The sequence below is a fragment of the Anoplolepis gracilipes genome, chromosome 10, assembly GCF_047496725.1.
Source record: "Anoplolepis gracilipes chromosome 10, ASM4749672v1, whole genome shotgun sequence".
NCBI lineage: Eukaryota > Metazoa > Arthropoda > Insecta > Hymenoptera > Formicidae > Anoplolepis > Anoplolepis gracilipes.
The window spans coordinates 3596096-3621621 of record NC_132979.1 but is presented as its reverse complement, the minus strand read 5'-3'; the positions used below and the strand labels follow the sequence as shown (position 1 = coordinate 3621621).

The following is a 25526-nucleotide window of genomic DNA, read 5'->3' as shown; positions in this document are numbered from 1 at the left end:
TTTGGAGGATTCTTATTAACTCGTCCTTTTTAATATTTAGAGCCTTATCAATTTTTATTATATTAATTCCAAATTTATCAAAGAAATTGCTATTAAGACTTTATTTGACCTTGCTTATTACTTATTGTTTAGCTTTCAATAGATCATTCTTTGTTTAATATATTTATATAATTAACCTTTCTTTAGTTTCCAAAAATTTCAACATATTAATAAATGATAAGAAAATATTAGAATATATAATAAAAGTGCGTTGTTTTTTACAATAATATATATAAAATTACTACACGGGATCGAAAAATAAATGGCTAATTATTTGATAATAAAAACCGAAAGCGACGGTTTTTAATCGAGATTAGTAGTATTAAAAATATTTTACTAATTATAATTTTAATTAATATTTGCAATTTTATTCTTTGCATCCAATTTCGTTTATCAATATACATAGGCATCGTTTGGCAACGTCGTAAAAACGTCTCCATAATGTCTACTCGACATGAGTTTACTGGATTTCTACGGTGGCATTTCTCGTCCGACCCGATCGCTTTTATAGATCGTGGCGCAGTCGAAAATGTACGTCGTCGAGGACGAGGGTGACGACGGTCGATGCTCAAGGCCGTATCGGCGAACGGTGCGTGACAGTTTAGACAAGTAAGCTGGCATATTCGGTAGAGTCGGATATCTCAAAGTCTTTTTTCACTTCCTCTTTAAGGTATTCACAAAATGGGAACAAATATGTGCCCGAATTTGAAAAATATTACAATGAAATGTGTAGTCTTCCAAAATATGTAAGCACCTCAAGCCTCAAAAAATAATGTTTCGAAATCATTAGAGTCAAGAACACGATTATCATAGAACACATAAATTTCTTTTTATAAAGTTAGTGAGTCATAAAAAAGTCTTTCTATTAAGATAATGACATAAGTATCGATAGATTTGTTAGAAAATGTCGATATACTATGTGATCAACGATGCCGAATATTAACATGGAGAGTCCATAAAATTGAAGCGACCCATCTTTACGTTACGAATAGGTTAAAGGTTGCTCATTAAGTCTCTCTCACAAGTGTGGCAAATTAATCTAGGAAAGCTCCATATTTGATGAAGATGATTACACGCATATGAAGCATTTATCTTGAAAATGGTGAGGGTCACATTGCAAACATCATCGGCCTTGAGTGCAAATCAAGATTAATATACATTTAAGACTTGATAGCGATAACGATTATAAAATGCTTTGACGTTTCCATAATAAAAGAAAATAATTTAATCATTAGTGACATAAATGAAATAAAATTTCAAGTGCTTTTTTGAATTGTAAACGATTAAATTTAAAAGTAACTTTTACATTTTTGAAATCATCATGATTCGAATCTCAAAAAAATGTATTATTATTCGAATGTGAAATACTTGTTATATAACGGCCAATTTAAACCAGGATAATTCTGAATAGTCAAATAGAGACTAATGTCTTCCGGACATGACATGAGCCGAATCGCGATAGTCTGCGTCACGGATAGCGTTTTCTAAATGTATACCGTTATATGATTATTACGCAGCTATATAGTATCGAAATGGAAAATTTTTCGTGTAATACTGTTGTTAATCGCCAGAAAATCGCGTTTATTATTGACGCCACATTTTAGGAAAGAAATTTATCAGAAACACAATATATTACGTCATCTATTTTCAAATTAAAAAATATTAACTTCGAAAATTGAATATATTTATTCAAATAAAATAATGTATTAATAAAATACACTTTTTTTGCCAAATCATCTCGGAGGTAATTATAAATAAAATAATTTTGAATATTTCTCTTATCGATTTTTAGTATAATAATAATTTTATAATTTGCAGTAGTTGCGCATGTATTTATACGAAGTCTTTGTTAAAATAATATAAACAGCGAAGCTTGACGCATTCCGTCCCCTATAGCTTGCGTAAATGCGATTGACGTTCTCTAATAACATCGTGCTATCGCAAATTCTTTGTTCAATATAAATAGTTTTATCGGATTATTGACCTTCGTTTTATATGCAATGGCAGAGAAAATGAATCTATCACCAGGACGAATAGCTTCGATTATTCGTAAGGCGTGTTTGGCACGAAAGATAACGATTCTTAGGCAAATCACGATGGAGTTTATTGATAAATGATTGCTTCTGATTCGCGCAATAAGCAATATTACGACGTAGCACCACGACGTTCACCTCATTGAATCAGCCGCGAAATTGTTTTCCTCGCGCGCCAGCATTGTGCGCAATTAACGGGCTCTCCTAAGGATTGTAAAACGAAACGAATCGTGTATTCGCATTGGCCTCCGCCAATGAATCGACTGTTTGCAAATAAGTGACATGTTATGTAATTGCTCGCTATTATCGCGAGACATACAAGACTTATAATCGGTCTGATGCAAAAGCATTTTTCCAGCGATAAAGATTTCAAATTCTTCAAATACTACAAAATTTAAAATAAAAAAAAAATTTTTTTACATCCTGTAATACATTTAATATATTTTAAAGGGTGCTCCACATTTGGTAGAAACTTTGATTAAGTTTTGTAAATGAACATATGACTCTCTCTCTCTCTCTCTCTCTCTTTCTTTCTGAAAAGCTTTTCTAAATCGACTCCGGATTTGGAAGAGGGTAAAATCCTAAATCTCCGCCTAAGCTTGGAAACAGCGTTGAACGATGTTTCCGATTCGACTCCAAATGGTTCGTACGTTGCTGGCAAAAGCGAAGAACAAAGTTAGGTCATGGATCGATATTGCACGGTGGAGACCTGAGGGACAAACCCGCCTCCATTCCTCGTGCATCAAATGCGATATCCTTTTCATTCAAACAGAAATCAACGAAACATGACAGCGAACGCGTGTTAACAGTTATACAAAATATCCTTACAGAAACTTACATATGTAGAATTTGATAAATAAATCCTTTAACGATACCGCAATCGAAGAATTGATTCACAGATTACTATTCATGTATTTTCTGCAATGTAGTATAAAGTAAAATAATAAATATATAAAGTATAAGATATATAATAGATATAACATAGCAAAAATAAAATAAACGAACAAACTCGATAGTGAAATAAAAGTGAAAACACGTTTATTTCTCGCTTACGTCACATTAGAAACAGTGAAACTATATTACAATGTTCATAGTCTATTCGATAAGGCGAAATGCAGCGATAATATTGTACTTTGTTCTTATCTAGAATATATAATTTATGCTAGTTACTAATTGTTTATTTCATAATATTGCATTTAATGAAGAGACAATAATGTATTGCATTAGCAATATGCTGCATCATTATTTCTAAAATTCTAAAATATCAGAACAAAAAGAATTGTAATTAACAAACGTTATATATATTTATTGTTATTAGAAACTTCAAAATTCACAAATTTTTTAGACAAAAACTATAATAAATATTTATTTCTACATTTCAATTCTAGTAGTATAAATTAATATGAATCTGTACTAATAGATTAATACAAATAGATTTTGACTTGAACGCAATTTTATTTAACTTTATTAGTCTTTTCTCACATGATTGATTCATTGAAGAATGATTGCGGTTTCCAGAAAAGCTTCCGTTATAGCTAGACATCGAGGCACCGTGGCAAAATAGATTTGATTAAACGCGAGCGAGCGTGGGAGTTTCTGGTTAGGATGCTCGTGAAATTCTACCATCTGCACGACCGGTTCCATTAGCGGGAATCAAAGTTTAAGGCCCCATTCTACCGCAGACATGAAACTGTATAGTCTGTTAGCACAGCAAACAGCTAAATTTCTTTATCTTCCTATATTTGATATAGTCTCCGAATGATTGAACAAAACAATGCGATAACAGTTATTGTCTTTCCATTTGCAAAAACAAATTTGCATTGAACAAATTGAAAACATTCAACGCAAAATATAGCTATTAAACATATGCTATTTATAATCGATAATTTTACTTATAATAGGAGGAACGATAGTTTTCTTGATTCTACATTCTATAACTTTGTTCGCTATATGATGTGAATGGCTTCCAGAAGTTCTATTTATGGTGTTATGTCTTTATCTATAAGATCCTATTTAATGCAAGCTAGAATAAAATCTATCTTCCAGATTTAATCCAATATTAAAAAGAGTTATATTCATATTATTCTCTGGTCTTATTTTTGAAGTTCCATTTATGATATTAGAAGAAAAAAAAGATTTCTTGTTCATTTTATAATAAATTCTAAGTATGTTTAACTAGAAACATCAGATTTATTTAGCCTTGGCTGTGAATGTATGTTTAATCTTTGGTCACACTTTTTTTGTTCTGTTCTTGATGACGTATTGGTCACAATGTCGTGTTACGGTTAGTCTCAAAGTGCTCGGAAAAATTTACTAAAGTTTATATATATATATATATATATATTTCTTGACATCTGTAGAAAATAATTATATATAACAAAAATTAGAAAATAAATTTTGAACATTTTTTTATTGATATTTTAAGGTCTTCGGGATATTCTATTGTTAAAATATTAAGAATTAAAATAATTCATACGTGACTTTTAAGGATTAACACGTTTTATTAGAGATGTTAGATTTATAATTTGAACTGTCAGTGTCAGAAGCAATGTGAAATTGATTAACTTTACGGTTCTCTCTCTCTCTCTCTTTCTCGCTGAGAATGTTCAAGGAAGTGTTAATCAAACCGAAATTAACCACAACTAAAATGCATTTTCTCAATCATATCAATGTTGTAATCTTTTTCTAAACGACGAAACAACATCAAACACTTAGCAGCTAATTTGGCACTAAACTTGAAATTATTTTAGACCGTTAATCACGATATTGCGATGTAGCTCGAAGACGAGAGCTTACGGCCAAGATAATCTGACAGAAACACCTCTGGAAATAACACCTACGAGAAAATGTTGAAAAAATGACTAGATGTATCGAACAGAATACTGAAATAAACTTGGGTCGACGTGCCAATGACACGTGTTTCGGAGGGTATTCGGTGGATTCGTAACATCGAATAAAATGGTCTCCGAGAAATCCCTAACTCTCACCAGGCATTCGAGGCTCACCAGAGCCGTTACCGAAGGGCTGCCTTCTATCTAAACCCTCTTTGCCCTTGCTTCGTCGCTGTTTTCGTTGAGCCGCTCTTTCACAGCGATTCTTCCTCTCTCACGCACCCGGTATTGCCCTCTTCTTCCTTCCCTCCCCTCCCTCCTTTCTCTCTCTCTCTCTTTTACCCTACTCGTTTCACAGAGAGATGCCGACGAAGTCTGCGTCGGCGCCGACCGACTGGGGAGTCGGCGACGTTGCCGGTTTGCCTGAACCGGTGGTCGCCACGAGGAGAGCCCGCTGCCGCGACAGAGCCACGGCCGGAGCTCCGTCCGTTCCACAGTCGCTTTTTGCATCTGACGCGTGGCGGGCGGATGCGGCTGGCCACCGGGAACGCGATATGCACGAACGTGTCATGTGACACGCGTGACAAGTGGTGCGCGCTACGGCGTTGCTGCACACGAAGCGCGACACAGACCTGGACGGTTATCGGGACGAATAGAAGGAGGAGCAGGAGAAGGAGAACGAAAAGGCGTGATAAAGAGGGAGAGAGAAGGGGTAGGGAATAAGAGACGAAAGAAAATAAACCGTTTTCGCGTGTATATCCTCCGTGTGTGCGTGCATGCGTGAGATCACCGGTGTCGGTTTAACGTTATTGGTGGATTGATATTTTTCCGCGATATTTTGTCTTTTGGTGCCCCTTGTCTCGGTGCCGATACGATACGGTATAGGTGAGAGCAATTATGTTACCGGCGCAACACAACGGCATTAACGGACAACGACACGCTGTTAATACCATCATCTTCGAATCATCATTTATCGTCAGCATCGTCGGCTACGTCAGGAGACTCTTCGACACACCCGTCGTTGTGAAACACGGTGCCGTCGGATTCCTCGCGAACGGTTAGGCTTCAAAAGCTCTCTTCTTCTCTTTGTGTTACTATCCGTTTCGCTTTGTCCTTGGAAGCGAAATATTCGGGGTAGCCTGCGGGGAACACGACCGTGATTCTCGGTAGGTAGTAGAGCAAAAAAAAAAACATCAGAATGTCTCATGGAAGGAGGAAATATATTTAGGAATGCGAGGGATGCTAAACACGTGGTAGAGTAATCATTGTCAATGTTGAGCGGACAGAAAAAAAAGAAATAAAATAGAATTCGATTGTGAGTTATAAATAAAGTCCTTATCTTTTGATTAGTTTAACAGATAGTTTAGAATACGGTTTAGTAGAGCGTCTTGGTACGGTCATAGAAAACTCGGTCAAAGTTCATGTTTGAAAGTTCCTTTATCAGGAACATGGGAGATTACTCTATTCGTGAAAATCGTCACGTTGCAGGTCTTAGGAATGCGGGAGCGGGTGGCGAGGGAAAGCGGCGGTCTGCACTCGAGGTGGTTGGTCTTTCTGGTTGCTGCGTTAGCAGTGGTGCGAGTCACGAGTGCACCCTCGGATATACTGTCGTCAGTCACGATCACATCGTCGCCATCGTCGTCGTCGGCTACGTCTTTGCAAATAAAATGTCCCGGTGGTTGCAAGTGCACAAACAGCATCCTGGCATGCGAGGAGCGCAATTTTCTTGGCCTCGGCTTGCCCCGAGATGTTACAAACGTGTTGTTGAAGAAAGTTCAGGCGGCCGCGATTCCAGTGTCCGCCTTGGAGGCATCCATCGGATTGCAAAATCTGGTCTGGACGTCAAGCGGTATCGAGAACGTAGAATCTGGCGTGTTCCGCACCACCTTGCACCTCGAGCGACTCGACCTAGGTGATAATCGGCTGTCCGAGCTGCCATCGGATGTCTTCCATCCGTTGCATCAACTCCAGTACCTGAACCTCACCGGGAACCGGTTACACGCGCTACCACAGTTGTTGTTCGACGGCCTGAATCATCTTCGGGAGATTCGTCTGGCGGCGAATCTGCTCTCCGTACTTCCTTATCAGGCGTTCGCGCCCGCTAGGGAACTCTTACGACTTGATCTCAGTAGTAACCTATTGGTTTCGCTGCCGGATCATAGCTTTCAACCGAATCAACAACTGCAGGAGTTACGATTGGCCGGTAACCGGTTGACCAAGCTACCGTCTCGGTTATTCTCCGGTTTAACTCAATTAAAAGTGCTCGATCTCGCTAAAAATGAGATCGACACGCTGCCGCGTGGCCTTTTTAGTGACCTCACGACCTTGGAGCACCTCGATCTCGAGAACAATCCAATCGCACGTCTCGCCGATACCGCGTTTCAAGGCCTCGCCAATCTACGATGGCTCAGCCTGAGTCATCTGCCGATCTCATCGTTGCCCGCGGGGGTCTGGCGATCTACTAGGAAACTTAGAACCCTCCTGCTATCTGAGACTAAACTAGAAAACCTCCGAAATGAGAATCTAGCGGGTCTGAACGACCTGGAGACTTTAGAGATCAGGAATAGTCCGCTGCGCGAGATCGGTCAATTGACTCTAAACGAGACACCATCTCTACGTAGAATCGACCTGCGAAATAACGATCTAACCTTCCTACCGGCGAATGTGGCGAGTCTGCCGCTATTAAATGAGCTGCAGCTGCAAGGCAATCCGTGGGCTTGCGACTGTCGTATGTTCTGGTTCGTCAAGTGGGCGGAGAGTAGAACGCATTTGCAAGCGGCTTTCCAGAGCGGACTTAAATGTGGCCACAAAGTGGGCGGCACTGTGGACACTCTGCAGACATTGCGTTACCTCAAGTGTAGTCCGCCAATTTTGGTGCGAGCTACCAATACCCAGCAGTATCGCCTCCTAAGTTCGGTGTTGCTGGAATGTGAGTTCAGCGGAAATCCTGCCCCCTCCTTGACCTGGGTCACTCCAAATGGTCTGGTTCTTCACTGGATGCCAGATCCAGCTTTTCCCGATGCCTTCGTCGAGCATCCGTCCGTACACAAGTGGTTGTCGAACCAGCCGATCATTGATGATCGCCGTATACGTGTTCTGGAGAACGGTTCTCTCTACATCACGATGTTGCTACGGCAAGATGTGGGCAAGTACAAATGCACAGCGGTGAATCCGATCGCAAACGAGACCATCTACGTGACGTTACACATGGATCCAGTAACTTTGCACAATATCAAAATCTTCAGCATTATCGTCGGTGCGATCAGTGCTGCGGCGTTCCTTCTATTGACGCTGTTGCTGCAACTACTGCGGTACTTATTGTTGAAGTGAGTATCGATAGTAATATGTAAAATATATTAAGCATATAGATCGTATTCTTATATATCGTACACTTAGCAACACTATTAAATGTCTTGTCAGTATTGTCGATTCGTTAACAGTTTGCCAGTGACAGTAACTGTTTGTCGAGAGCGTGAACTTTGTTGAGTGTAGAGCGAACGACTCACAGGAAAGTGGGCGCAATCGATAATTTCACCTCTAGTAATTCTGACGATATTTCTTTCGTACTCTTTTATTAATGCTTTTCCTGTATCTTTCACAGATGTGGGTGCATGAAGTGGTGCCTATGCTGTAGACGCGTAGGAGTAACGCCACGGGCTAAGCAGATCTATCAGATGCTCGACAACATTGAGCAGTACAAGAGCCAGCAGCTTGAAAGACTGAGGGAGAACTATACACAGCAGGTACATAGAATTAAAGACAACTGCGCTCAGCAAGTGGAATGGATTCGTGATAGCTACGAAGGTCAAATGCAGCATATACGTGACATACGAGATTACGGTACCAGTCACCTGACCGCGCTGAGAGATCAGTATTATGATCAGGTACGATATTCTATGCGATTATTATGAATTGTATTCTTCGCAATTAAAAATTCAATTTTTTTTATTATCATATTCGCGCTTCTATCTGATCTACGTGATTTTGTTGCAATGCGAAAAAATGTTGTGTGTGCAAAGTAACAAAAATCTTATACGTACAAAGTTCGTAACATCGTACGTTTTGATTTATATCTGGATGTTAGCGAAACAATTCTTTATCAAGAAAACATGATCGAACAGTCACGTAATATGGATTAATCGTCGCGATAATAATGAGATAACGCGAGATATTGTTATATTTGCAATATATACTGAATATATATACTAACGTCTATTTTTCTACTTTTTCATAGGTGAAGAGAGTAAGGGATTATTCCACCAGTCAACTAAATTGGGTGCGCGAGAATTACGTCTTCCAACGGAACAAAATCCGTAAGTTCAGCGCTCATCAGGTATTGCGATTGCGAGAGAGTTACAAGTACCAGCAGCAAACACTAGCCAAAGTGCTGGAGAATCTGCCGAATCTATATTTCGACAATTGCCGAAGCGGCTCGTGTGGAAAAAGCGACTCCATGGTGTTCGATCCTAGTAAGGACGATCTCGACGGCATAGATACGTATTTCAAGGCTAAGATTGATGATCTAACAGCGGGGCCAAGTTTGGAGGATGTTAATAGCGAATATTACACACCGACTGAGCTATCGTTGGCCAGTCCGCATGCTCAAAACGTGATGGATGGCGTTCACATCAACTACATCGAAGAGAGTGGTCCACCACCACCGCCTCCAGGGCTCATCTCGATGTTATCTACTTCAACGATGCTACAATGTATCGACGAGTATGACAGCATGTTATCTGTGTGCAACAATTGCGAAAACAGTAAAAAGCCAATCTTTAGAGGTCCCAATAACATAGACATTCTGGCCAAAGAACCGCGGAAAGAGATTCCGGAAACCCTGGGACTTTTAGCACGTAGCAACAGTCTATCTGATCTTCCACGTGAGACTAAACTCTAGCCGGCAGCGTTAATAAAGCAGTCAAGAATGGGTTCCTGCTATCGTTTAAGTTATCAAAAATATAAAGAGAAACTGTTCTCGAATAATCGATAAGGTGGAATAGAATGGAAAAATAATCGTTATTCTGTTCAATAAGTGAATTGGTGTCTTCGATATCGAGAAGACTGCTCGAAGCTTCTTCCGGTTTTGATTGTACGACTGATTTGTAGAGTGTCCTAGAAGACAATTCAAAAAACTCGAGTGCCAGTGCCAAGGAAACGGAAGATCTTTCTTCTGCTGAGATCGAGACTGTCGATTGCAACAAGTGTGTGCGTGTGTTAACTTAGAAGAACAAAAAAAAATGCGGACAGTTTCCAAGGACTCTGTTGGTATAGTCGACCTTGCAATCTGTCCGTCTCATCAAGCAATGTGTGCTTTTCAGTGTGTCATCATTTTTGGATGACCGATATCATCCGAGAAGATGAAGGAATAAAGATAAAAATATGCAAATTGCATTTCACGATTCATCAACTCAATTATAAATTAATTTTCTCTAACGAGCGCGGTGAGAAAAAAAACTTCACCTAATTGTCAATTCTACAAATCTTAAGATTGTGATTTCTGCAAAGAATCATTCTTAACTTTTCTGTCAATATGCGTAAAAGTTTTATGTAGCAGTGCCCGCGAAAAAAATTCGGATTTCATTTTCTGTTGCGAAAGACTGAAAACAATGAAGATCGATTCGTAATCATTTATTTTAATTTCTCTTTTTGGTCTCGATTTCCTCGCGAATAATCGAAAAATGATAAAGAACGCTGGTCGCGTTTGCTCGCATCTCTTTTTTTTTTTTTTTTAATCGTTTGTGTTTAACGTAGTAAATTACAAATTGTTTGAGACATAGAAATATACACACACATATATATGTCTTATCGAAGAGAGAGAAAAGAAGGAAACATGTACCGGAAAGTATAACGAACGTACGTACTTAATTTTTTAATCATCGTAGGAACATATCCAATTGTTCGTGTTTATTACAAAAAAAAAAAAAAAAAAAAAATGAAAGAAATTATTGCCTGTTATATAGAATTTTTGGAATCGAAGTACCGCTTCTGAGAAAGAAATTGTATGTACAGTTTTAATTGCAATGAAGTTGCTCTTATGCACGTTTTTCAAGAATGCGTCCTTTTGTTGAATAAATCTTGACGAACCGTCGCCAAGCCCCGTCTTTCTCTATGTCTTAATCCTCATCCAAAATTCCATTTCGCGAGATCTCTTGCAGAAAAATATATTGATTCGATTTGAAAGTTTAATTTCAGCGACTTTTCTTAAACACGTATTAATGTAGAAAGATAAGAGCGCTAATTAGCAATGAACAGTATATCAATTCTGATAATCATTGTAGCTAACTCTAAACAATCTAACATGGATTCTAATTACTGAGATTATCATTGCAATATTATTTAGTATTCGAGCTAGAAAAGTAAAAGTGACAATTGAAGAATACAAAAAGAGTAGATTGTGCATAATTAGTCAAATCCAATTTAAAACTATTTAATAAATTGTGATTTTTTTAATCACAGTGTGCGAAAAAAAACTTAATAAAAAAATCACCTATAAACAAAATCCTCTCTGAATAAAATGATTCAAAATTTATTAATAATAATCTAGAAGAAAAATTTTTTAAAATCAAAGAGTTTATTTAAATATATTAACTTTACCATCTTTATAAGATGATCTCGATTATCTTTAAAGAAAATTTATCTCGAAGATTCTTTTTTTTTAAATCTGATTTCTAAGATCATTTGAGCCTCAATAAACTTTAATTCTATTTTATTCTATTAGCTTTACATTGCAGAATCTATGGGATTATTGATGAGAAAAATAATATTATTCATGAAAAAAATATTAAATTTTAAGTTATGTGATTGATGAATATACATATAAAAAATAAAAAACTCGATATTATTTTCAAATATAAAATGACAATCTTATGTTAATTAATTAATAGTTAATTAAAAATTATTTTATAGTTTATTAATATATTGAAATATAAGTATAAAAATATCGGAGACAACAAAATATTTGTTTCGAAGAACTTGCTTTTAAGAAGTCTTAATGTCAAATATTTATGGATTTAGCATTTTCGCTTAGGAATTCATCAATCATCTCAATTGAATCACAAAAAAACATGCTTTCATATCGAAAAAGTCACGCGATGAAAAAGAACACCTGCGATTATCTATGTAAATAACGCTGCTGATCATAGAAACGATTGAGTCACAATAACAACAATATTAGTGGACGGAACAAAAAGGAAAATGACCGAGGCCAGGAGAGCGTTGTCGTTATTTTTGGATCGCGTTAGCGGCGTTACGCGAGAGATAAAGTTTTATCATGTTTCCTCCGAGTTAGACAGAGGGGAGGCCGCGTACGGGATATACAAGACGAAGCGTAATCATGGTGGAAACCATATAGGCAGCTCTTAGTGTTACAGCATCATAATGATACTAGGGGAAGCATATTCTATGTCGAAAAAAAATGGAAATCAATAAGTCATCAGATTCAAACTTGATGAAGGAATACACATTTCCTCAGTGAAAGTTGGATGAAGACTTAATTAACAATAAGGAAGTTTCGATAATCACGAAATAAACAGATATTAATCTTTCAAACGTTTCATTAACTCACCTAATGAGTCTTATAAAAAAATCAATAGAAAAAGTTTCTAATAAATACAGTTATACGTGATCGATGAAAAATATTTACTATAATGAAATTGAATCTATCTGATGTAACAGTATTTTTAAGTATTGATCGATAAAAAAATAGATGATTTTCTACGTCTAACAAACCGTTAAACGGTAATAAACAAATATAAATTTAACATGAATCAATTAAAAATTTCTGTAAAAATTAAAAAGAGAAGTTTATATTCTGTTGTCGGATTTAACACTTTTGTGTGTGCAATTGCCAAGTTCTATTTATTTAAATACTAAAATACATAATTGCAATTATAATGCAAATACGTACTTTTTTACATATGCTTCTCACAATTTTTACAACAGTGCAAACAAATTTATTAACAGCTAAAACATGTATAAATAAATCCAAAGAGCATATCAAATATTACTGCTAAATGTTCAACATAACTAACATATAGTATATACTACATTATGTATAATAAATATATATAGCAGTAATATTTGATATGCTCTTTTGATTTATTCATGTTTTAGCTGTTAATAAATTTGCTTGCACTGTTGTAAAAATTTGACTAATATATGTATAATTTAGTATATATTTTAAATAATTGCAAATGCAATATATTTGCTTTATAACAGAACTTATAACTGATTATTCATCCAGAGAAATTTTATTTTAAAAATGATACTAAATTTTTATTTATCTTTTTTATGTAAGTTACAATTATTTATTGTATATGGATAATCAAAAAAGTTTTATTAATGAAGATAAGAATTTTTTAATAACACTAGTATCCTAAAATGACTAATTTAATTTCAAGGAAACTTAATTACCGCAGGCATGGAACACTCGTAATTAATCTAATCATTCTTGGGAAAATTAAAAAATATTTACGCATATTTTTGTTAAGAAAGTATTTCCTCTTATTTTCATTAAAATATAATACTTTCCTTCTATTGATTTCCAACTTTTCGGACGCATTCTATACTTCATCTAGATCGACAAGTCGTAATAGTATCACTATATAAAGTGCAACCTAATTCTACTTAGTCTCACAAAAACCTCATCAGTGCTCGCGTGCTAGTTTAAAGATTATTTTCACTCTAATTTATCCAGAGTCGAGTAAAATAACTACATATATATAATATATATATATATATATATATATATATATATATATATATATATATATATATATATATATATATACCTAACATATATCTATTTGCCATTGTAAACTTGTAAAGTTAATTCAAAACCTTATTAAAAATTTGAATAGATTGATAATTGATCATCATTTACGCAATGAGTTTTATTATTAATATAAATTTGTCAGAAGCGGTACAATTACAGCAGTTTTAGAGATAATATCTAAAAATGGCGAAATCGATTTTCCAAAATAACATCTTATGAGATATGATTTGCATATTGTGAAAATTGTTATAATTATATATATATAACTCCTCTCTGATAATACTGTTTTGAGTATGTATTTTTTCTGTGTCGAAACTTTTAACAAGATTGAATTTCTCTCTGTTTACAACTCTGTGTGTTCCACTTCCAATACTTTCTTATTTAAGATTAATCTTTCTATATATTTTTTCTTTACTATCGTCGCAATGATAATTCAAGAAGGATTGTTTAGAGTTATTAAACTACTTTTAATAATGAAAAAAATAAAAAGATTTTTCAATATAAAATATCGATAGCAAAGAACTAATAAGAACCGCAGATGCTAATACGTAAATATTGATTTCAATATATATATATATATATATATATATATATGATTGGCTTCTGTGTAATGTTTGTCAAACCTATCGATTCACTCCTATACACATTCCAAAGAGAACACTTGTTACAATCCCAATTCACAGGCAATCATACATATGTATGTTTATGCATCAACATTTAGACTTGCTTTTTTTTCTATTAAGTGTGTAATTCGATAATGAACATTTTATTAACAAACGATGGTATCATGCAGAAATGAAATTTACATCGAAAGTGTTTAAAATTAATAACTGTCAACTTGATATAAATTCTGTTATTTAAAGGAAATTAATTTTTAAATTTTTATTACTCAATATCATGTCGCAGTTATTATGAACAATTGACTAAAAAATATATTTAACTGCAGAGGGATTAGTATCAATAAATCCTTCGTTCTTTTTAATTTGATTATTTATTTTATATAAATACGTGAGAAAATATATAAGAAAATAAATCCGATTGATTTATTTAACCGCGTATTTCTAAATGTAGTTAAACCAATCTGTATTACTGTATTATATAACCAGACTAGAGGTAAACGTTCTTGGAAGTAAACGAAAAATGAGAAATCTGAAAATTACTATGCTTAGAGAATAGTTTAAATTAATTACTTGCATCATGGCACATCGAATCTTAGGTGAGAGAATTTTTTTCTGTTCCTTCATACATCAGAAGTTGTACTTATGCTTCCAGCATGTATATTTTTTATACATCGTTTTAAATTATGAAGCCTTATAACGAAAGAGTGAGGCGCGTGTAGCGCACATGTAAATTAACTATAGCGTGAAGAACGCTAACCGCGCTATTGATAATTAAGAATAAAAATCATAACAAATTGTTTTCCAGTAAAAACTTTTCGCGTTCTAATATATTATTATATTGACAGTGGCGTAATGAATATTAAAGGTGGGTAATCAGTACTTTAAAATTCATGACATTAGAGAACCTATTAGAGAAAGAATTGAGAATGTACAAAATTTTAATAATATTAAAGTATAAATCTATCTCTCTCCTTTTATTGACAAAAATGTTTTCTTATTGTTTTCTAATAACTAAATATTTATATAAATTAAGAAATGTATTATTTTTTATACTTTTTTCTAATTTTGCAAATTAAAGTACAGACAAGAGGTTCTTTATTTTTAAATTAAAAAATAAAAATTTATTGTTAGTAAATTAAAAATTAGTTACGCCACTATCTATATGTATGTGTAAATAATTATAGAAATAGAAATTAGAAAATTAGATTATAAAATGTATTCCATCTGTTAATATGTAAGATAGAAAGACTTTATAAAAAATACCGTTTTTTAACGGAAATACTATCATAAGAAATAATTTTGTAGTAAAAATTTATATTATAGGAACATTTTTAGTGATGAGAAAAATACTTTTTTAATATGCAAAATGTTCTGACTGAAATATCGAAACTGGCTGAACTTTTAAGGAATGATTTAAATTTTCAATGTATTTTTGAATATAGAGCTTGTGAAAGAGAGAAAGAGAGAGAATTATTCGATATACTTGAATATCTTTTTTGGTGCAATTAATTGTAGAGTGATATGATGATAGCAAATTTTGTTCTCGGAACTATTATAAAAATAATATATTTACTTATTAACTTTTTTAATTACTGAATTTAAAGTATTAAAAAGAAAATAAATTATGCATAAAGATCAAGATTTAGAAAATGTATAGCGAATTTTTCATTAACAATAAGTGATTGCCAATAAATGAATTTGTTAAAAATATATCAATGTAATCAGGTTATATATCTATTGTTTGTGTTACAAAAGTTGGGTACCGAAGAGGGAACATCCGAAATACAAATATATATATATATATATATATATATATATATATGTTTTAAAATTTCTTTTTGCAGCTGAAGTGCTATTTTCATTTCAAGAATTTAATCTGATTTCCATCGTTAAAATACCAATCAATTCTTATGCTTACCTCCGTAAGAATATCGTTTTTTTTTTATTTTCTACTCTGAGAGATACCACAGATATATCAAAAAGAACAATAAATAAGTGCAATAGATTGTTATTTCTTAAACCTGCACGCTTCATTATCTGAATAAGCAACGGCACTGATTTTCATATCGAGAATTATTCAAGCAATATTCACATTGAAAAATAAAAGATTGAGTGATTAGGTAATTTTAAAAAATCGATTAAGCGATGTAAAAGACCTAAAACCATTTGTAATAGGTGACTTGTTGATTTTTGTGAAAATAATTCCGAGTTATTTATTTCGATCGAGACAATGTTGGCGAAAATAATTTTGAGTTATTTCTTTCGATCGAGATAACGTCTGCTCAACTTCTTAAGTTAATAAACCTCTTCAGTTAATAAATTGTTTATTGTGATACTCTGGATTTTTTTCAACAACCCTTAATGTTTTTCATTTTAAATAGTATAAGTTTTAAGCTATTTTAAATGAGCTAATATATAACAAATTTTATATGCATTATTTATGCATTTATAAAAATGCAATTATTAATGCGAGATAAATATACTTAATAATAATAATAATAATATGCGTATTTTAATTATAACGCATCAGAAAAAAGTTTCTATGTACGCTGTACAGTGGAAAAAAAATATTTATACATACCTTTTCTTGCGTCCGATTCCACACGATCACGCTATGACCACTGTTGATCAAATTTTTCACTATACCGCTACCCATGATGCCGAGTCCAAGAAAACCAAATTTCAGATTCGATGGGAGAATGTTCTTCTCCTTGAGGGTTTTTGACATCGTTTCGAGATCTAGAGGCGGCGTGACCTGGCGAAAAAGATAAAGAAATATTACGGAAGCGGAACCTATACAAACTATTAGGTAAATATTTTCTAAAAAAAAAAAATTACATATAAAAATAAACGTTTTTAAATAATGACAAATATTTCTTTTGTAACACACATACACATATACACACAATTCAATTGGTATAAATTTTCATTTAAAATGTTATTTAAAATAATTATAGTTTTCTAATTTAATTATATTTGTCATAAATGTTGCATATATATGTATATATATATATGTTTTCAGTAGTAGCTATCTCAATATTCGAATTAAAAATATTGTTATTTTATTTATGAGTAATAAAAAATTAAACAATTTTCTGATGAATTAAATTTTAATAAAGAATGTTTTTGTAATTAATTATAATTAAAATTTAATTTGATAGAATTTTTAGTAAATTCTTGATAACCAAAATGTTTATACTAAAAATTCGGAAATCATGAAAACTCATGTTGAAAAACTTTTCCCAAAAATATATTTCAGAAAACTCTTTTAAAAAAATCTATTATAATTAAAAAAAAGACATTCTTTTTCAAAGATTTTTCCAATATATAGAAATCCTTTATCATAATTATTAAGATTAATCATAAAAAATAATGAATTATTAAGCTATAAATAATTAGATAAAAGAATTTTGTTATAAATTACATTTCTAGAACGTACAAAATCCGATAATTTTTTTTAAATCCTGTTTTTTTCTAACAAGTAAGTAGATATTTTTCATGCCTTATAATATATACATTTAGAGTAGCACAATTTTCTAATGAATATATAATGTACAATTTTTAATGAATGTATAACAATCATTAAATTTTTATATGTATATACACATATTTTGTGTATCTACATGTGTGTGTGTGTGTGTGTGTGTGTACACACACATGCACATAATGTCTTTTAACATAACATTGTAAAATTAATATTTTTGAAATTATAAATATTATAAAATATTTAAGTAATAAGTAATTATTAAAGAATTCAAGAAAAATATCCTTAAATTTGCAAAATCTTTAATTAACATCTGGTATGTCCTCGAGTCTAAGGATATAATTAAATATCTTATTATTTTTATTAAAATTTATAAATAAATTAAAAAATTCTTTAGTTTATAAATTACATTTTCATAAAAAGAAATATATTTTTTCAATATATTTTAGTAAAACTAAAATAAAATTATGTATTTGTAACCAACAAGTATAGGATCGGGATCACTGTATAGCTACGTACGGCACTGAGACACAACGCGTATATATACGGAACATTCCGCGCACGTATACCATCCGATTCTCAGCCTATGATAACATCCTACATAATGTGTTCATGGATACTAGATATGAATAAAAAAATGCTAATTTAAACAATTATATTTAGTGCTAAATGCAAAAGGTATAGCTCTAGATATTTAAAAACAAAATATAATTTTCTATAATGATCTAATCTCAATTCTAGAAAATATACACTTATAGTATCGAAATCAAATTTATGCACTTATAGTATCAAAATCAAATTTATTTCAGATTTAATAATATTATATTAAATCATATGTTCTAAAATTTACTTGTGTTAATACTCACGATAAAATACAATAAATTTTTTCTATCAACAAATTTGAAAGATGTCGATTACTCACAGGTCTGGTGACATTTGCCGGTCTGTTTAGAAGCGAGCCCGTTTTTCTAGCAGGAGTAGAAGAATGATTCAGTGTAGGACTGACACTACCGATTCTATTGCTATTGCTGGTACTTGATTCTCTTCGCTGCTTTTTAGCAGGTCGACGATCACCTGAACCACTGTCGCTTAATCGTTTAGGAGTTTTTGTTCCTTCCTGTAGCAATAATTGTTTGCATGCATATATAATACAAAATGTAATTAACATTTTTAATAATTGTGGAAAAATGCGAGATATATATGCTACTCACCTTACGAGGTTTTGGTGTTTTGACCACAGGTTTCTTTTCAGTTACAGTCTCTTCTTTAAGTTTATCGAAGAGAGAATCTGGATCCAAGCCATCTTCAAATACCTAATGCATATCAATAGATATTAACATTTTCATCATTATTCAAGATTAATTTGATATTTTGTTTTTAATTTTTGTTCTTAGATTATTTCTAATACATAAAAGATGTTTCATTACTAATATTTAATGTAATTAATAACATTATATTTGTTAATAACTGCATTATTAATACTGTATTATTATATACATATATAAATAATAATATATAGAGTTAAAAATAAAATTATCAGAAATAAGATATATAAAAATTTTAAACTTACTTCTCCTTTGGCGATAAATTCTTCTATGGCTTCTACTGCATCTTTGAATGCGCCAGACTTGCTAGATTTCACTAAAGTATCTTTAAACTCTTGGTACGGTTTAATGTGGGATTCTTCTATCCACGCACTACAAAAAAGACATTAAAGAATATGTAAAAAATAACATATTATAAATATATAATTACAATTAAATGAATATATAAATACAATTTATAAATAAAACTTACTAATTGTTTGTCCCAAAGAAAAAAATACATTGGACTGGTCCCTTTTTAGTATTTGCAGGCTTCTTTAAGTCCTTTGAAGGAACTGACACCTTTACATGCCATTATAAAATTATTATATAGCCTAATGTATATTGATAATTACATTTTTTTCTTTTTTATTTATAAATCCATTTAAAACACATTATATATCAACCTTTATATAGAAAAAAGATAGATATGCAATCATTTGAAAATTAATTATAATAAAATATTTTGATATAATCTCATTTACAAAGCATAAATAACATCACAATTGTTAACTTTCAATATCTGTACATGTTTTTCATGATATAAAATTGATAGAAAAATATTAATAAATATACTGTCAGAGATATGAATATATTATTAAAATAATTCAAACAATACTCTTATCGAATAATAATTATCTATCCATAAATCAAATTATCTATTTATGTTTAAAAAAATAAATTTTTATATTTATGTAAATTAAAATAATCTGAAGATAAAATCATTTAATATTATGATGAAGTAACATCAAAACGATAATTTTATAAGCCACTACCGATCTTCGTACGTCTCTGTCGCAAAACATATGTGATTATCACGTAAAATCCGAGGGGTTTCAAAGAGAGAGTTACGTCTCTTACGTTCTATTTTTTCTTCTAAAGGAAAATATGCATTTATTTCATTACAAATCTAAAAAATGCTGCGACAAGCTGATCAGACGTAATCAGACCCGCTCCGACACACTAGTATTTGACGTCATGCGCGTTACCGCCAATCAAATAAAAGATAGCCAGATTACGCGGGACAAATTCCGAAATCTCGACGATAGCAGATTTCAACTACTAATACTTGATATACATCGACGATGAAGAGTTTGGAAATCTGTGACGATTTGCTTTCGCCGAATAGAAGAGAGAAAGAGAGGGTAGGATAGCAAAGAGAGACCGCGTTATAATTTCGTGTACAGGATTTAGGTTATATTTCCGCGGCCTGCGCGCCAATTTGAATTCGAAGGTCGGGTGTGGCGGGAGATAAGAGAGACGCGCGACGCGATGCGATGCGGGTCAAAGCTAGCGGCGTCGACAGCAGAATCCAGGATGAACGTTATCGTGCTGGAATAACTCGTGCGAGCGAACGCGGCAAAGCCCGCCAAATACGAGCGTGCATGCATGCGTACGTACGTGCGTGCGTGCGCGCGCGCGCGCGCGCGCAGACGACGTTAACGGGAGGAGCGCGAGCGAGAGAGCCCGCGTTACGATAGTCACCGAAGGGGGGGAGGGGGAGTAACAGCACTTACCCGGCCGGGCCACGGCGAGAATCCCTTCATTTTCGCCCTGAAAGCCAGAAAGAGAAACGTGGAGGATTAGTATACGCGTGCCACTAAAATACACGATCGCATTATGCGCACTCTTAATACACACCAAACTAAGTCACCCAATTTGAATACTTCCGACATCGCGTCGACGAGGATCTGTCTACCTGCTCCCGTAACGATCAGCGAGCGACTGGAGCAATTGCCTGACGAGCGGAGCGTCGTTTATGCGCGACGACGTGAACCGAGCCGCTCCTTCCCCGCGCCCCGCCCCACTATTGCCATTTTCGCCGGATGGCTAGTCAAGCGGGTGACGGTTTCATGGACTGACGGTGCTGACGATGTTTCTGCGTGCGATGCGTAAATTTTACATCCACGCGTTATTCGCCATGTGCGAAGAATGTATTGCGACATTGTTTGAAAGAACGGTGAGAAAGTTATTATAATTGTTAACGGTACGTTTCCGGTGCATCGCGTTGTCTTCCGGCAGTTGGGATCCCGTCCTAAGGATCGGTTTTCAATGACAGAAGTGTCCGCGTCCAATCAGAACGCTCGATGCTCCGAGAGTCTTGATAATCCGAATTTTCGCGGATTATCTTCTATATTTAAGTCATAGTCGTAATTTATCGTAATTGTTGACGAACTTCTCGTGATGTCGAGGACAACATTGCTGAAACATGTAATTAAACTAGATTAATAGTTTCTTAGGTATCATAAAATATAAACGAGAAAAATAAAGTTAGAGATCCGATTCCACTGACCTCGATTATATCAAGTGTAATTTATCTTCCGTGTGTTAATTTTATAATTATAATTAAGAAATCCTTCAAATTTTCTTCCCAGCTGCAGTTTCTGTACTTTATTGACAGATAAAGTATATCATCGACTTTGGCAATCTTTGACAACAAGGTTTATATAAAAACTAAAATAATTTAGAAAAAAATATCAAAAGAAGTGCAGTATTGTACTACGAAAGTAATAAAAATCTGTAAAAGAGAAAGAAAAATATTCTCCATCTCGAATTCAGATCGCCTTGTGACCGGAACCTGTAAACTATAAAGTGTCGAGGATGATGGACGTGACTTTAGAGCGACCGTGAAACGTCACGTCGGTTACGACTTACCAGCTGTCAGCCATCGGGATTGTGAACGCTTTTTATTAATTTGGAAAGCGGCATTTCACGTTTTATAAACGTGTGCCGTCCCTCACGGAGATAATTTCCCATACCGTTTGTCAATTGCCACGAGGAAATCTGGCCGAAAATGGACAGTAACGCTCGTCACAATACGGTACGTCCACCGACGACGAACCGTACATGGTTCCATTCACTAAACCTTTCTAGGACATTTTATCCTTTCGTTCTAAGAAATCTCGTGCGAAATATTTCTACGCGAAAACATCGCGTCGATTTTTTACGTTATTTATATGACGGAAATTTGTCTCATGTGATCGTCAATATTTCCTCGCTCGATTATAATCGGTTCAGTTCAAATCGTTAAAATGCTTTCCTATGATGTCATGTTATTTTGTTCATTTTTATTGGATTTTATATAATATCGTTATCTATGATCCGTCACATATATATCTTGATCACGAATATTTTTATTGATTATGACCTAAGGCAGAATAATTGAAAGTGACATTCCACAAACTATATGTATTTATTGAAATCTATCCTATGCTTTGTTTTATAGCCGCCTCAAACAAGTGCGGATACCAGCGGAGAAACGTCACATCAAAACGAAATTCCTACAGTTACTGTAGCTATGCCATTCATGCAAGTTGATATACTCAGTCATTCCGGAACTTCTGCTGCTGGTGCACAGGCGAACAATCTGACAACAGCAAATCGGATGGTAATATAACATAGTAAAAATTAATTTAGATTAAATAATTACTAACTCGATAATAAAATTATTTAGACCGATGGAGAAGAGATACCACCTCCAAAACCAGACTTTTCTGCACCACCTCCGTATGAAGTAGCTACCAAATTGCCCAGTTATGAAGAGGTGCAACGTGAAAAAACTCTACAAGGCGAGCCACAACCTCAAGTACATATGGTACATAGCTGTACTTGAAAGAATTTTATATATTTATATATGTATATATTTTTTATGTATGTATTTTTTTTATGTATTTATATTTTAAACGCTTTGAGAGTTTTGAATCCAAAGAAATATTCTAAATATTTTTATTATAGCCAGGAAATATTAGATCACCACAACAACCTTTGACAATATTGGCTATAGATACCGAAGCTGCAGAAGGAGATCCAGAAAGTGGATTACTTGGTACAGACTTTATGTTCTTCACAGCATTTCTTGGTGAGATTCTTATTCCTTTAAAAGTTTAATGTCTTTTAAGGCGTATAACGATTTATTTATATTAATTTATCTGTCTTTTATAGTTGCATTCCTATTCAATTGGATTGGATTTCTGTTACTGATGTGTTTCTGTCACACTATTGCCTCTCGTTATGGTGCACTGGCAGGTTTTGGATTGTCTCTGACAAAGTGGACACTCATTGTCAAACACTCTACTGATCTTGCTTCGCGTGAGAACTCATGGCTCTGGTGGTTGATAATGGCATTTGGTTTGTATAATGTTTAAGAAATTTAATCAAAAAGGTATCTTAATGTAACTACTGTTATTAAAAGTACTGAAATATGATATTACTTGTTTTAGGAGTTTTAATTTGTGTACGTGCCATCATTCAATATTTGAATATCAAACGCGGTTGGAGATTACTGTCTGGTAGTGCACAGGAGCGTCTACTTTTTTTCTATTAAAAACCATTGAATTTGCACCTTTCTTCTTTATTCAACTTGGCTTTAGAGCAAAGAGCATTTTTATGTGGGGTCATATTTGTATAATATATAATCAACAGATTATCAATTATAAATTGTAATATTTATCAATCGTATCTATATATATATATATAGGACGAAAACAAAGATCTTTAAAACGATTTGCCAAATTCACTACGAAGATAATGCGAAAAAGAAATGAAAAAGATAAATTTGTTTTTCGCGTATACATCCATATGCACACACTCACACACTCTCAAACACGTATATTATTTTAAGTGTTATCGTACAAGATAGGGTACGGAAAGAAAAAAATGTACTTTTTTATTGCTCAAAATAATATGAAAAATGTTTTAAGCCAATTATCTTATTCATTTGCACGTTGTATTTAAATGCGAATCACTGAAGTATGTAAACGCGCGTGTGAAATTGTTACGGGATATCGATTCGAGTCAAAACTAATTGCGCGGAGAAATGAAATATACTATTTGTTATTATTTCCAAATAAGTAATGGAGGACAAAAAAGTTCTGATAGTATGTAATACGATTTAGCACTAGAAAAGCTTCTAGAAATTTGACTACTTACTATATGTATATGATAAGTGTATCGATATCTTGCTTGTTTATATAGTATTATAATTTTCATATATACCTATATATATATATATATAAATATAATATAGTGAGAATTCTTATTGAAAAAATTCTGTGAGATATAGATGAAAGATATATAAATATAACATATATGTATTAAAATTTATTATATGGATAAGTGATATGCAATTATACGTTATTCTGTGAGATTTCTTTGTTATACTTACTTATTACAATGATAAAACAAAAAATGAATTTCAGATATTTTATGTTTTCTATATCCTACACACTTATTTCGTTTTATAATTGTTGCCATTTTAACATCCTTTAAACAAAGAGGAAATTTAGATCATTTGTTAAGTAAGTTCTAATTTGTACTGACAATAAGTTGTTTGAATCTCTATTCTAATTGTAAGTAAAATTAAATATTTGATAAGCAAAGTCCAATTTTTCCATTAGCAAGTTTTAATTAATCTCTTACATTTCACATATGATATTGTATGAACTTATTTTGTACTCCGTTATAATATGTAATATTTATTTTTATCATACACAACATGAAATTTTTGATAATTTCTTGGTATAATAATACCAAATAATGCAAATATACATAAAGGAAATAAATTTTTATCTGTCATCAAAGATATATGTAATAACTCTGTCAGAACGTGTATTTAAATTGCTGACACTTGTTATTAATTATAGATATGACATATAATAATGTTTCAAAATTGCGCAATATTGATAATAATTTTTATGCTTTAAAAATTTCAATGCTTTATGTACGTTATCTGCTGCACACTTGTGCAAGAGGTCCCATGGTGTAATGGTTAGCACTCTGGACTCTGAATCCAGCGATCCGAGTTCAAATCTCGGTGGGACCTACTTATTTTGTAATTTTATTTATTTTGTGTACATATTCTGTTTTATTATCTTTTTAACACTTTTAATTAACAATAAATATTAATTTTAATTTTTAATGTACATAATTAAGATTATCGAATATTATTCAAGATGACCTATTTTGCTTATTTGTGAACACGTACAAATAAAAGAGATCGGAAGTAGATAAAATTAAATAGTATTAAATTGAGTTTTTATGATAATTTTATAAATAATTTTGATGATCTATAATTTGATAATATTTTTACTATTATCTCATGATCATATTTTTGCTAACATTTTTTTTACACAATTTAAATAATTTTATATTTACAAATATATAT

General features: G+C 33.0%; 3 protein-coding genes and 1 non-coding gene across 7 annotated transcripts in view; 3 read left to right on the top strand and 1 right to left on the bottom strand.

Moving 5' to 3' along the window:
- The window catches only part of Ndf (Nucleosome-destabilizing factor), a 35495-nt gene extending 14345 nt beyond the window's left edge, over positions 1–21150 (bottom strand). Inside the window, exons 1-7 of the mRNA XM_072901452.1 lie at positions 21005–21150; positions 20881–20917; positions 19578–19666; positions 19351–19477; positions 18992–19093; positions 18703–18897; positions 16878–17051 (exon numbers count right to left, since the gene is read on the bottom strand). Of these exons, the coding sequence (XP_072757553.1) occupies positions 16878–17051; positions 18703–18897; positions 18992–19093; positions 19351–19477; positions 19578–19666; positions 20881–20917; positions 21005–21039 (759 nt within the window). The 5' untranslated portion in view covers positions 21040–21150. The remainder of the gene's footprint in view (positions 1–16877; positions 17052–18702; positions 18898–18991; positions 19094–19350; positions 19478–19577; positions 19667–20880; positions 20918–21004) is intronic.
- LOC140670722 (uncharacterized) lies at positions 5359–12424 on the top strand. Of its 4 annotated transcripts, none has more exons than XM_072901451.1 (4): positions 5359–5615; positions 6392–8229; positions 8505–8787; positions 9138–12424. In XM_072901451.1, exons 2-4 carry the CDS (start codon positions 6401–6403, stop codon positions 9798–9800), a joined length of 2775 nt encoding a protein of 924 aa, XP_072757552.1. In that variant the 5' UTR covers positions 5359–5615; positions 6392–6400; the 3' UTR covers positions 9801–12424. The 4 variants fall into 4 exon arrangements, with proteins under 4 accessions (XP_072757552.1, XP_072757550.1, XP_072757548.1 ...); XM_072901449.1 differs by having other exon boundaries at positions 5359–5960; XM_072901447.1 differs by having other exon boundaries at positions 5359–6069.
- An 825-nt stretch (positions 21151–21975) lies between the features above and the next one.
- Ndfip (Nedd4 family interacting protein) lies at positions 21976–24304 on the top strand. The gene is made up of 6 exons (XM_072901023.1): positions 21976–22184; positions 22590–22751; positions 22818–22958; positions 23099–23222; positions 23306–23491; positions 23584–24304. The coding sequence occupies exons 1-6, from the start codon at positions 22158–22160 to the stop codon at positions 23685–23687; spliced, it is 744 nt and encodes a 247-aa protein (XP_072757124.1). The 5' UTR covers positions 21976–22157; the 3' UTR covers positions 23688–24304.
- Positions 24305–25112: 808 nt separating this feature from the next.
- Trnaq-cug (transfer RNA glutamine (anticodon CUG)) lies at positions 25113–25184 on the top strand. Its single transcript has one exon. It is a non-coding gene; the product is annotated as a tRNA-Gln (tRNA).
- Positions 25185–25526: the final 342 nt, after the last annotated feature.

Bases quoted from the DNA above. Each gene is read 5' to 3' on its own strand.
- LOC140670722 (XM_072901451.1), top strand. From the start codon at position 6,401: ATGCGGGAGCGGGTGGCGAGGGAAAGCGGCGGTCTGCACTCGAGGTGG. The intron at 8,230-8,504 runs GTGAGTATCGAT...TATCTTTCACAG, and splicing joins CTGCGGTACTTATTGTTGAA to ATGTGGGTGCATGAAGTGGT. The intron at 8,788-9,137 runs GTACGATATTCT...ACTTTTTCATAG, and splicing joins GAGATCAGTATTATGATCAG to GTGAAGAGAGTAAGGGATTA.
- Ndfip (XM_072901023.1), top strand. From the start codon at position 22,158: ATGGACAGTAACGCTCGTCACAATACG. The intron at 22,185-22,589 runs GTACGTCCACCG...TTTGTTTTATAG, and splicing joins GTAACGCTCGTCACAATACG to CCGCCTCAAACAAGTGCGGA. The intron at 23,223-23,305 runs GTGAGATTCTTA...TGTCTTTTATAG, and splicing joins GTTCTTCACAGCATTTCTTG to TTGCATTCCTATTCAATTGG.